Raw genomic sequence first — 14,132 nt, 5'->3', positions numbered from 1 at the left:
AACACACAGATGTCAAGATGAAGGAGAAAGCTCACTCTCTAAAGTTGTTGAATTCAATGTTGAGTCCAGAAAGATGTGTCCAATTGGAAGAGGAGGTGTTGTTCCTCCAGTTTGTGTTGGGCTTCACTGGACCATCGCAGGAGGCTGAGGGCAGACACCTCCGCGTGGGAGCAAGATAGTGAGTGGAAATGGAAGCAAGCAGGAAGCCTGGGGATCATTCCTGGAGGGAGCAGCCCAGTCTCTGTGGGATCAGACCGAGTAAAACATTCCCTGTCCATCCCGGCCACGGAGCTGAACAATCCACAGGATCCTGAAAGAAAATTGGAGGATCACTCAGCGAAAATCCAAGATGAAATTCCACAGCTTGGAGAACAGCTGGAAACATGGTAAAGTTCCCCTGGTCGGCTCACAGAGAAAGTAAGGAGGTGAGGGATAGAAGGAAATTTGGCCGATTGGATAAGTAACTGGCTGTATCATAGAAGACAGAGGGTGGTGGTGGAGGGAAAATTTTCAGACTGGAGGCCAGTTCCCAGCGGTGTACCACAGGGATCAGTGCTGGGTCCTCTGCTATTTGTGATTTTTATCAATGACTTGGAAGAGGGGGCTGAAGGGTGGGTTAGTAAATTTGCTGATGACACCAAGATTGGTGGAGTAGTGGATGAGGTGGAGGGCTCTTGCAGGCTGCAAAGAGACATTGATAGGATGCAGAGCTGGGCCGAAAAGTGGCAGATGGAATTTAACCCTGATAAGTGCGAGGTGATTCATTTCGGTAGGGCAAACTTGAATGCGGATTACAGAGTCAACGGCAGGGTTCTGAGGAATGTGGAGGAACAGAGAGATCTTGGGGTTCATATCCACAGATCTCTGAAGGTTACCACTCAAGTGGATAGAGCCGTGAAGAAGGCTTATAGTGTGTTAGAGTTTATTAACAGGGGGTTTGAGTTTAAGAGCCGTGGGGTTATGCTGCAACTATACAGGACCTTGGTGAGACCACATTTGGAATATTGTGTTCAGTTCTGGTCACCTCACTATAAGAAGGATGTGGAAGCATTGGAGAGAGTGCAGAGGAGATTTACCAGGATGCTGCCTGGTTTGGAGGGTAGGTCTTATGAGGAAAGGTTGAGGGAGCTGGGGCTTTTCTCTTTAGGAGGAGGAGGATGAGAGGTGACTTAATAGAGGTTTATAAGATGATGAGGGGAGATTGACAGAGAGGACGTTCTGAGACTATTTCCTCGGGTGGATGTAGCTGTTACTAGGGGGGCATAACTATAAGGTTCATGGTGGGAAATATAGGAGGGATGTCCGAGGTAGATTCTTCACTCAGAGAGTGGTTGGGGTGTGGAATGCACTGCCTGCTGTGATAGTGGAGTCGGACACTTTAGGAACTTTCAAGCGGTTATTGGATAGGCACATGGAGCACACCAGAATGATAGGGAGTGGGATAGCTTGATCTTGGGATTGGACATAGCTCAGCACAATATCGAGGGCCGAAGGGCCTGTGCTGTACTGTTCTATGTTCTGTGGAGGAGCAATCAGAGGGCATTCCAAAAAGCTCCGGTGTTCCATCAGATTCCCGGATCCCGGTAAAGTGGATTAATCTTCTTGTAAGATATGGAAATTCTTGGGAATAATTAATAAATGGAACTGACTTTATGGCGTAAATCTTTCTGGTAAATATTTCATTGATTTGTTCAATAATTTTTTGCAATAAAGTTTGTCTTTATTTAAAATGTGATATTATTTGGTGCTTTTTCACTTAGATGTTCATTCCCAATCTAAACCTGCTCCTATTTCTGATGTTTTTAGTTAAGAAGGTTCCCCACCATCTCCTTCGAGTAACTAAGGATGGACAATAAATACTGGCCATTTCAGTGATGCCCTCGTCCCAAGAACTGATTTGATAAATGAACGGCAGGTTGAAATTGGCATCTTGCTCAGAAACTCAATGGGATTTGCGGCTTTGAAATTTAATTAGAAAGAATCTGAGTTGGCAGAAATGAATGTTTGTTCAAGTTAATGAAACCCAGAACTCTGCACCTGGTGTTTGTGTCTAAACATTTCAGTAATGAGTCGACCAGAGGGAGGCTTCAGAGAACCGAGAGAAGATTGGAGAAAGAATGAGAATCTCCAGTAAATCTTCAACAAGCAGTGCTTCATCCTCCATTATTGACAGGGCCCTGTGTAAATCTGTCCTTATAGATTACGATCACATTTCATTACACACTCAACTTTCAATTTTCAACCCTCTTTCCCCAATGGCTGACTTCCTTCTGGTGAAAAGTCTCCAAGAAAGGGACTTGTCCCCAAGTGAATCCCCCCTCAGAGCCCCAGGCTCACACAGACTGAGAACTGTGAATGTCTGTTCCCAAATTCCTTTGATTGTCTGTGAAATCAGGAGAAAGACCAGACGGAATGTCAAAATATCAACAAATAAAATCAAGAAAAACCAAAATGCCTTTATAGAATCACTGCAGTACAGAAGGAGGCCAGTCAGCCCATCAAGTCTGCACTCACTCTCCAACAAAACATCCCACCAAAACCCTATCCCGTAGGCACAGTTATTTAATATCCCCCTAACCTACACATCTTTTGATATCAAGAGTAATTTAGCATGGCCAGTCCACCTACCCTGGACAGTGGGAGGAAACCAGAGCACCCAGGGGAAACCCACGCAGACATGAGGAGAACATGCAGAGACAGTGACCAAAGCTGGGAATTGAACCCAGGTCCCTGGCGCTGTGAGGCAGTAGTGCTAACCGTGTGACACTGTACCACAGTGCCGCCTGTCTTATACAAATGTAAGAATCAAGAGGATAACTAAGGAAAGAGTGGGACTGAAGAGACCAGATAATTAACTTGTGTCTGGAATGAAGACGTGAGCATTGTTCTTAATTAATACTTTGCTTTTGTCTTCACAGAGAGAGGAATCAGGCAGACACTGCAGTGGACGAGGAGGAATATGAAATATTGATGAGCGAGGGAATGTGGAAATGTTTAGCTGATGTGAGGAATCAGAGGAATAGAGAACGGTTATCATCGCGCCTTAGTTAGAGAGGGAGAAAGGGACAGACCGAGAGATTCCGGATCAGTGACGGACAGACCGAGAGATTCCGGATCAGTGACGGAGAGACCGAGTGATTCTGGATCAGTGACGGAGAGATCGAGTGATTCCAGATCAGTGACGGAGAGATCGAGTGATTCCAGATCAGTGACGGAGAGATCGAGTGATTCCAGATCAGTGAGAGAGAGACCGAGTGATTCCGGATCAGTGAGAGAGAGACCGAGTGATTCCGGGTCAGTGACGGATGGACCGAGTGATTCCGGGTCAGTGATGGACAGACCGAGTGATTCCAGGTCAGTGAGAGAGAGACCGAGTGATTCCGGGTCAGTGACGGACGGACCGAGTGATTCCGGGTCAGTGACGGACAGACCGAGTGATTCCGGGTCAGTGACGGAGAGATCGAGTGATTCTGGATCAGTGACGGACGGACCGAGTGATTCCGGGTCAGTGAGAGAGAGACTGAGTGATTCCGGGTCAGTGAGAGAGAGACTGAGTGATTACAAACAGAGGAGGCCATTCAGCCCCATTTTTTCAAACTAAAGTCCTTTGAAACAAGGGAAAAGTTTCAGGGTCTTGGGTAAAAATGAGAGAAATTGGATAATTGGATAGATTTTTCAAAGAGCCAGCATGGACACAATGGGCTGAATGGTCTCCTTCTGTGCTGTAAGATGCTATTAACAGCTAATATTAATATCCTGATATTAATATTGCTAAAAACATCTGGTTATTTTCTGATTGATTGGAGGAACCTTTCTCGTTTGCCCACTGCATTTTCTGCAAAATAAAACTGATTGGTGCTGATGTTGATTGTTTGGAAGTTGCTTTGGGATATCACAAGGTAATGGATGCTGCTAGAGAAATGGAAGCTTTGTTTGAAAGATGAGACCCAGAAACTCCAACATTCACCAGCTGTCACGACTCAATTGGATTCTCATAATTGGAGCTGGGATTCAGAAATAATTGGTTGTCAGACTTTTAGCCGAGCAAGTCACAGACTGTGTTTCTACAGAAGTAGTGATGATCCTCCCTTTAAGTCGACAGTTCCAGCGAGCTGCACAACACGTGTAGTGAAATCGCTGAGACAAGAGTTTCTGCTTAACCACATCCCCCTTCAAACTGACAGACAGAGACTGAATTTAAAGGAAGCAGGATAGTGAGATAATAATGAGAGGAGAGGGGAAAGTGCAGTGGGACCTGATCTCCTCCTACACCAGTCACTGACGGGTAAGTGCGCAGGTACAGCAGGCTGGAAATAAGGAGAATGGTTTGTTGGCCTTTGTAACGGGAGGATTCGAGGACAGGATCAGGGATGTCTTGCTGCAATTGGTGAGGCCACACCCGGAATATTCACCGGAATTCTACCACACCGTCCACCACGGGATCAGAATCAGAGCGAGGGAGCGGAAAATGGAAATATCCGTTGACTTTGGGTGGGATTTTCCAGTCTCGGGTGGAATGAGGTTTTTATGGGCAGTTTTGGTCTCCTTTTCTGGGGGAGGATATTCTTGCTCCCCAGGAAGGGCAGAGGCGGTTTACCGGGCTCATTCCTGGGAAAGCGGGAATGATGTATGAGGAGAGATTCAGTCAATTAGGATTGTATTCAGTGGAGTTCAGAGCACTGAGGGGCGGATCTCATCGAAACCAATAAAATTCTCACAGGATAGACGCAGGAAGGATGTTCCTGATGGTGGGGATGTCCAGAACCTGGGGTCACAATCTGAGGATACAGGGTAGATGGTTTAGGATGGAGATGAGGAGACATTTCTTCACCCAGAGAGTGGTGAATGTGTGGAATTCACTCCCACAGGAAGCAGCTGAGGCTAAAACAGTGAATGTTTTGAAGGAGTTCGATGCCTCTCTCAGGGTGAAGGGGGTTGAAGGATACGGGGCGAAGGCGGGATCAGGACATTCAGTTGGATGATTAAACACGATGATAATGAACGGTGGAGCAGGTTCGATGGGCCGAATGGCCTCCTCCTTCTCCTATTTTCTGTGTTTCTATAACTCAGGTGAATACCAGGATGGTAGATAGTGAAGGAGATGGACTTTGGCTCTATTATTATCCAATTATTCCTGTGGGAAATCATTGAACCAATCCTGGGAAACAGAAATCTTCCATCGTCTGAGATTCTGTTACCCATCAGACATCACACAGTGACAGACAGGACAATATCCAGTCAGGATGAAGCGGGTGGTTGACTGGGATTGGTTCAGTTATTCTGTGATCGGGGAGGGGTTACAGCCCAAACATCACTGAAAAATCTCAGAGACTTTTTACAGCAGGAAATAGTGGAGAAATGTCGGAATTGGGGTTTCTAGATGTGAATGGGAGGGAGAATATTAACGAGAATGATTCGAGTCGTTGAGGTTTACAGCATGGAAACGCAGCATTCAGACCAACCTGTCCTCACTATCCTTTTTTGCTAAACCAGTGAACTTGTCCCAATTGCCCACATTTGGCCCATATCCCTCCATACCCATCATACTGATGTAACTGTCTAAATGCTTTCCAAAAGATAAAATTGTGCCTGGCTTCATTACTACCTCTGGCAACTTGTTCCAAACACGCACCACCCTCCGTGTGAAAAAATTGCCCCATGGATCCTTTTAAATCTTTTTAAACTTCTGCCCTCTAGTTTTAGACTCCCCTACCTTTGGGAAAAGATATTGACTATCGAGCTGATCTGTGCCCCTCATTATTTTATAGACCTCTATAAGATCACCCCTCAGCCTCCTACGCTCCAGAGAAAAAAGTCCCAGTCTATCCAGCCTTTCCTTATAACTCAATCCATCAAGTCCCGGTAGCATCCTAGTAAATCTTTCCTGCACTCTTCCTAGTTTAATAATATCCTTTCTATAATAGGGTGACCAGAATTACACACAATATTCCAAGTGATTGGGAGGTGGTTGATGAAGTTAGGGAGGTTTGTGAATCACACAGCTTCCATCCCAGGGAGGACATTACCAACTGAGTTTAGCCCTGATTAAATCACAAGGGACCCACCATTCAGCCCATCACTCTGGTACTGGCTGTATAAGAGCAATCCAACTAACCCAAACTCACTGCTCGATCCCACTTAATTCCTAAACTCTCTCCCCTATTCCCTTTTGAAAGTTATTATTGAATCATTTTCCGCTGCCCTTTCAGGCAGCACATTCCGGATCACAGGAACTCACTGTCTCACACTGTACCCAGTGTATCTCACCAGTGCACAGTGTCACACTGCGTCCAGTGTCTCTCACCAGTGCACAGTGTCACACTGTACCCAGTGTCTCTCACCAGTGCAGTGTCACACTGTATCCAGTGTCTCTCACCAGTGCACAGTGTCACACTGTATCCAGTGTCTCTCACCAGTGCACAGTGTCACACTGTATCCAGTGTCTCTCACCAGTGCACAGTGTCACACTGTATCCAGTGTCTCTCACCAGTGCACAGTGTCACACTGTACCCAGTGTCTCTCACCAGTGCACAGTGTCACACTGTACCCAGTGTCTCTCACCAGTGCACTGCCTCACACTGTACCCAGTGTCTCTCACCAGTGCACAGTGTCACACTGCGTCCAGTGTCTTTCTGAAGTTTTTTTTTAAGTTTATTTATTAGTCACAAGTAAGGCTTACACTGCAATGAAGTTACTGTGAAATTCCCCTAATTGCCACATTCCGGCACCTATTTGGGTCAATGCATCTAACCAGCATGTCTTTCAGACTGTGGGAGGAAACCGGAGCACCCGGAGGAAACCCACGCAGACACGGGGAGAACATGCAAACTCCACATAGACAGACAATGACCCAAGCCAGGAATTGAACCTGGGTCCCTGGTACTGTGAAACAACTGTGCTAACCAACTACTGTGCTCCCGTGCCGCCTCAGTGTCGCACGGTACTCAGTATCTCTATCTCCAGTGCACACTGTCACACTGTATCCAGTGTCTCTCTATCTCCAGTGCACAGTGTCACACTGTATCCAGTATCTCTCTCTCTCTCCAGTGCACAGTGTCACGCTGCATCCAGTGCATTTTCTCGGGGTTACAGTGAGTTGTCCAGTCTATTTTCTGTTTCCAGTGTACAGCTGATATATTGTTTTGTTGCAGTGAGTTGTGTTTTGTGTCACAGGAACCTCTCCGATTCATCAATCCGAGGATATTGAAGTGGAATTGGATGTGAAAATACTTTGAACAGTTGCCAGAGACGAATGAAATTGGGGATTAGAGAGAGTCAGTGAAATATTCTGCTTTCAACGTGGAGATTGAGGAGAATTAACAGAATCCTTTCGTCTGGAAGATCTAAAGAAACAATCACATTCTCTCTCTTACCGAGACCACCTCCCAGCATTTCCCCAGTATCAGCCCCCCCGCGGCACTGCTTTTATTCCTGGCTGCACTGATTCTTCCAACACACTCCGGGCCCATCCCTCACCGACTGGCACCAAACCCCACTCACCCCTCTCGCCCCCATCGCCCCTTTGCCCTCTCATCCCCATTACCCCTTTGCCCCTTTGTAGTAAACCTTCCCTAAGTTTAAACTCCATCCCTGGGTAATAAAGACCGACATTCCACGTTCCTTCCGAATCACTTGCTGCACCTGCTGTGCACGAACATTTCTGATTTCTGCTCAGGGACCCCCAGAAACCTCTGTTCCCCCGCACCCCCCTCCCTCAGCGCTCCCTCCCTCGATGCTGCCTCCCCCAGCGCTGACCCCAGCCGCTTTCATAGAACATTCCAGCGCAGTACAGGCCCTTCGGCCCTCGATGTTGTGCCGACCAGTGGAACCAATCTAATGACCCTCTAACCTAAACTATTCCAATGTTATCCATATTCCTATCCACTGACCATTTGAACGCCCTCAAGGTTGGCGAGTCCACAACTGCTGCAGGCAGGGCATTCCACGCCCTTACTACCCTCTGAGTAAAGAACCTACCTCTAACATCTGTCCTATAATTACCACCCCTTAATTTAAAGCTATGTCCCCTGGTGTTAGCCGTCACCATCTGAGGTAAAAGGCTCTCACTGTCCACCCTATCCAATCCTCTGATCATCTCTGATCATCTTCATTATCATCTTGTATGCCTTTCCCTTCCCTGGCACTCATTCCCGTCACACTCCCTTCCCCGGCGCTCCCTCACCCAGCGTTCCGTCTCCCCCCGGCGCTCCCTCCCCCGGCGCTCCCTCCCCCTGTGCTCCCTCCCCCAGGGCTCCCTCCCGCTATGTCATACAATCTCTCTCCAATGAAATATTAAAACCGCCCTCTTGAACTGAGCCATTGATCACCTGACCCAAATCTCACAACTCGGTGTCGAATCACAGTGTCGCCGGGGAACACTTTGGGATGTTTCACTACAGTAAAGGTGCTACATAAATGCAAAGTTGTAGCTGTAACTGAGAATAAATAACGACTGGAATTCTCCAATCCCGTTCACCTTGACAACACTGCCAGCGAGAACGGAGAATTTGACATTCAACCAAAACTCCATTCACTGCAGCGGGAATGGAGAATCCCAGCTGCAGGAGAGGTTGGAAAATCCCAGCCACACGCAAGGTCCGAGAATCCCAGCAACGGGGAGAGGTCAGATAATCCCAGCCTCGGGCAAGGTCAGAGAATCCCAGCCACAGGCAAGGTCGGAAAATCCCAGCAACGGGGAGAGGTTGGAGAATCCCAGCAATGGGGAGAGGTCGGAGAATCCCAGCCACAGGCAAGGTCGGAGAATCCCAGCCACAGGCAAGGTTGGAGAATCCCAGTGTAATGTAAATACCAGGGGTCTTGACTGGAGTCAATGGGAATGGGTGGAAACTCTCCACTGGTTGGAATCATTCCCGATACAAAGGAAGATGGTTGTGGTGACTGGAGATCCATTATCTCAGCTCTGGGACATCACTGCAGGAGATTTTTACGTTTGTTTTATTAGTGTCACAAGGAGGCTTACATTAACACTGCAATGAAGTTAATGTGAAAATCCCCCAGGATTTCAAAGAACAAAGAGACCAAAGAGCAGTACAGCCCAGGAACAGGCCCCTCGGCCCCTCCAAGCCTGCGTTGATCATGATGCCTGACTAAATTAAAATCGTATGCACTGACAGAGTCCATATCCTTCCATTCCCATCCTATTCATGTAGTTGTCTAGTTGCCTCTTAAATGCCGCTATCGTACCTGCTCCCAGCACCTCCCCAGGCAGCGCGTTCCAGACGTTCACCACCCTCTGTGTAAAAAACTTGCCTCGCACATCTCCTCTAAACTTTTCCCCACACACCTTAAACCTCTGGCCCCTCGTAATTGACATTTCCACCCTGGGAAAGAGCATCTGACTGTCCGCTCTGTCCATGCCTCTCAATCCTGTAAACCTCTCCCAGGTTCCTCAGGATCTGTCCTTGACCCAACAATCAACGACCTTCCCTCCATCATACAGTCAGGAATGGGAATATCTGCCACTGACTGCACAATGTTTGATTGGATTTATTATTGTCACATTTATTAACATACAGTGAAAAGTATTGTTTCTTGTGGGCTATACAGATAAAACATACCATTCATAGAGAAGGAAAGGAGAGGGTGCAGAATGTAGTGTTACAGTCATAGCCAGGCTGTAGAGAAAGATCAGCTTAATGCGAGGTAGGTCCATTCAAAAGTCTGACAGCAGCAGGGAAGAAGCTGTTCTCGAGTCAGTCGGTACGTGACCTCAAACTTTTGTATCTTTTCCTAACAGAAGAAGGTGGAAGAGAGAATGTCCGGGGTGCGTCGGGGGGTCCTTGATCATGCTGGTTGCTTTGCCAAGGCAGAGGGAAGTGTAGGCAGACTCAATCGATGGGAGGTTGGTTTGTGTGATGGATTGGGCTTCATTTATGATCATTTATAATTCCTTGCGGTCTTGGGCAGAGCAGGAGCCCATACCAAGCTGTGATACAAGCAGAAAGAATGCTTTCTGTGGTTCAAGTGTAAAAGTTGGCGAGAGTCGTAGCTGACATGCCAAATTTCCTTAGTCTTCTGAGAAAGTAGAGGCTTTGGTGGGTTTTCTTAACTATAGTGTCGGCGTGGGGGGACCAGGACAGGTTGTTGGTGATCTGGACACCTAAAAACTTAAAGCTCTCAACCCTTTCTATTTCATCCCCATTGATGTAGACAGGGGCATGTTCTTCAATATGCTTTCTCAAGTCGATGATAATCTCCTTCATTTTGTTGACATTAAGGGAGAGATTATTGTTGTCGCACCAGTTCACCTGACTCTCTGTCTCAGATCTGTACTCTGTCTCGAGAACCAAATAGTTTCCCGAACAGAGTGAGGAACTAAACACTGTTTCTGTGCCTCTGACCACACAGACTGGTTAGTCTGGGGAAGGAGAGCAGATCTCCTTCTCTAACGGAGAGGAGTGAAGGAACTGGGTTTCTATAAGAACCTGATATAGTTTCCTGGTCATCAGAACTGAGACTGGCTTCTTATTTCAGAGCGATTGAACTCATTGAATTTAAATTCCTCAGCTGCTGTTGTGGGATTTGAACTCAAATCTCGGGATGATTAGTCTGCTCTCTGGATTACCATTCCAGCAACATAACCATTATGTTACTGTTCCTGACATCTCATTTCCATCTCCATTTCATCCCATTTACAGTTTAAATAAAATCCATTGAAATGTGAAGTGGATTAAATTTATCCCATTTCATTTTGACTCAAACATTCATTTAATGAATTAATCTGATTGAGGTTTTGCTGTTTTTGTGAAGTGCTGGGAGGGAGAATTACTCTTTCCTGCAATCTCATTTATTAAACTGCATTAGTGACTGGCTGACTGTCTCATCCCATTTATGAGTGTGTGTGTGTGTGTGTGTGTGTGTGTGTGTGTGTGTGTGTGTGTGTGTGTGTGTGTGTGTGTGTGTGTGTGTGTGTGTGTCATCGTGAACGAGGGTGAATATAAATGAATGAGTGAGGCAGTGAGTGGGTGAGTGAGATGGGAGGAGAGATTGAGTCAGGGAGACAGATCCTGATCTTTGAATTCTTGTCAATGCTGGACTGGGGAATCAGGGTTTGTATTGGAAAGTGCTGTGGGTTCAGATAAGGTTGTCATGATGTAGAGATGCCGGCATTGGACTGGGGTGGACACAGTAAGGAGTACTTCAGATACTTCTTACTTCAGATAAGGTTGTCAGAGAGGAATGAACAAGGTGAATGGCCTAGCAGCAGAATCTGCCATATCTCCCTCAACCCATTCTCAAACTTCATGGTGGGATTTGAACTCCTGTTCTCTGGATTACTGCTGTTGCAATATAAACTCTCCAGCAGCGTAGCCCGTACATGATATCACCACAGCATCTGTGTAGGAATTGATTTCTTTGCAGCAATGTTACAGTCACAGTCTGAATAGATTCTCACCCTGAAGACTTTCCGGCTCACTCACCCACTCATATTGAATACAGACTCAGAGAACAGAAGCTTCGGAGACGGAACAGATTGGGAAATGAGAGAGCGAGTAAATGTGTAAAAAAAACAGCTACATATTCAAACATGCAAATGATCAGAAAAAGGCTGCTAAATTCCTGCAGGATTTTCGGGCACTAACTGATTAAATGGCAGCAAGAAGCCAATATTTATCTCTTAACCAAGATGAACTCGGCATTAGCTGGCCCATGGGATCTTGCTGTGCACAAAGTGGCTGATCTGTCTCCTACATGACTAATTACTGACTGTCTGGGAAGTGTTATATATCACCCTGAGCTGGGGATGCTGACACGACAAAGCTTAATCTGCTCTGACTGGATCCACTCGATGTTTCAGACACAACTCCAACAGTGGAATATGGAACTGCTGGCAGAGTGCGATTGTTTCTAAAACAGTTCATTAATTGACTGAGAGAATAATTCCCTCTGATAAACTACATGTTCTGCAATAAATTATACATTTTTAATTATTGGTGAAACATATGGCTGATTATTAAATCAGGAGTATTCCCCAAGCAATGATGTAGGAACCAGTTACGCTGAGGAGATAATGAACAGAATGAGCAGATAATACATATCCCCACACAGAGCGGAATTTACAACAATTGCAGGACTCTTTGTAACTGACTGAGATCAGAGCAGATTCTCACACAAGGTGACATGAAAACAACATGAATTGGGGCCAATCTGGTGATATTTGTACTCAGTCAACACCTTGTGAAAAGAAACATCTCCAAACAGCTCAATCGAGAATAAACATTACAAACAGCACTGTCACTAATCACAACAGCAAACACTCCCCACTGGAGATATCGACCAGTCAGATACACAACAGCAAACACTCCCCACTGGAGATATCGACCAGTCAGATACACAACAGCAAACACTCCCCACTGGAGATATCGACCAGTCAGATACACAACAGTAAACACTCCCCACTGGAGATATTGGCCAATCAGATACACAACAGTAAACACTCCCCACTGGAGATATTGGCCAATCAGATACACAACAGCAAACACTCCCCACTGGAGATATCAACCAGTCAGATACACAACAGCAAACACTCCCCACTGGAGATATCGACCAGTCACATACACAACAGTAAACACTCCCCACTGGAGATATTGGCCAATCAGATACACAACAGTAAACACTCCCCACTGGAGATATTGGCCAATCAGATACACAACAGCAAACACTCCCCACTGGAGATATCAACCAGTCAGATACACAACAGCAAACACTCCCCACTGGAGATATCGACCAGTCAGATACACAACAGTAAACACTCCCCACTGGAGATATCGACCAGTCACATACACAACAGTAAACACTCCCCACTGGAGATATTGGCCAATCAGATACACAACAGTAAACACTCCCCACTGGAGATATTGGCCAATCAGATACACAACAGTAAACACTCCCCACTGGAGATATCAGCCAGTCAGATACACAACAGCAAACACTCCCCACTGGAGATACCGACCAGTCAGATACACAACAGCAAACACTCCCCACTGGAGATATCGACCAGTCAGATACACAATTGGACATGTTCCCTTCCAATGCTGGACCCTCCTGCGATTGAAAAGCTTTTACTGATGCAATTTTTTAAAAAATGGCAATTTTGGAAATCGGAATTACACCTCTCCTTAACTTTCTCTACTCTCAGGGGAACAATCCCAGCTTCTCCAGTCTCTCCATAATCATTGAAGTCCCTGATCCATGGGAACATTCTCATAAATCCCCCATTCTCTCTCCAATGCCCTGACATCCTTCCTAAAGCGTGGAACTCAGAATTGGACCCAATCCTCCAGCTGAGGTCTAACCAGTGATTTATAAACATTGACCACTGTATCCTAGTTCTTGTATTCACTGTGTCTGTTATTAATTCCAGTGTAGGTGTTTGAAGGGAATTCACTTTGTTAAAACCATGCCGTGCTTGTCCATTCACACAAGAGTGGCTCATTCAGAAAGGTCTCTACTCACCAGCGTGCAGTACATCTCCGGGGTCTCTCCACATGTACTATTGGGGGGATCCAACCTGATCTTTAGGAATCTGGTGAGGAGAGCAGCCTCAGGCTGACAGGCCATGTAATCCCAACTGACCCCCTGATCCCAGTGAACCTGAGTCTTACACAGGTCATAGTGTCCCTAGGATGGGAAATGCTGGGCAGTGAGAGACAAGCTCACCCAAAGGGCCTGAAGAGGCAACAGACTCAACACACTCATCACTTTGATTGGACCCTAGTCAGAGAGGAAAGATCTCAGTCCGTCTGGGGTTGATTCAAGATGTCTCCACTCTGACTGGATTCTCACTCAGAGAGGAAGGAACTCAATGTGTGCTGGTGTTGAGAGTGTTAATATTCCAGTTGCTTTTCCCAGTGTTGGTGAGGGTGTTCCAGGTAATGGGAATTCTAGCTGTTTTTCCTAGAGTTGGTGGGGATGTTCCAAAAAAATTAAAAAAGAGAGCAGAAAGGTAGTGTTAATAGGGGACTCCACAGTGAGGGGGGCGGACAGGCGTTTTTGTGGACGTAGACGGGAGTCGCGGATGGTGGTTTGTCTCCCTGGGGCTGGGATCCGGGATGTCTCTGGGCGGGTCCCAGACATCCTGAAGGGGGAGGGTGAGGAACCAGAGGTTGTAG

General features: G+C 46.4%; 1 protein-coding gene across 1 annotated transcript in view; it reads right to left on the bottom strand.

Moving 5' to 3' along the window:
- LOC145348243 (netrin-G1-like) overlaps window positions 1-13,912 on the bottom strand; it is a 56,645-nt gene extending 42,733 nt beyond the window's left edge. The window contains 1 exon segment of the mRNA XM_080196444.1: window positions 13,477-13,912. Within this exon segment, the coding sequence (XP_080052570.1) occupies window positions 13,477-13,719 (243 nt within the window). The 5' untranslated portion in view covers window positions 13,720-13,912.
- Between the last annotated feature and the right edge of the window lie 220 nt (window positions 13,913-14,132).

Source organism: Carcharhinus amblyrhynchos, chromosome 9 (genome assembly GCF_965287045.1).
Source record: "Carcharhinus amblyrhynchos chromosome 9, sCarAmb.v2.hapA, whole genome shotgun sequence".
NCBI lineage: Eukaryota > Metazoa > Chordata > Chondrichthyes > Carcharhiniformes > Carcharhinidae > Carcharhinus > Carcharhinus amblyrhynchos.
The sequence above is the reverse complement of the archived record's forward strand: the minus strand, read 5'-3'. Positions and strand labels throughout refer to the sequence as shown.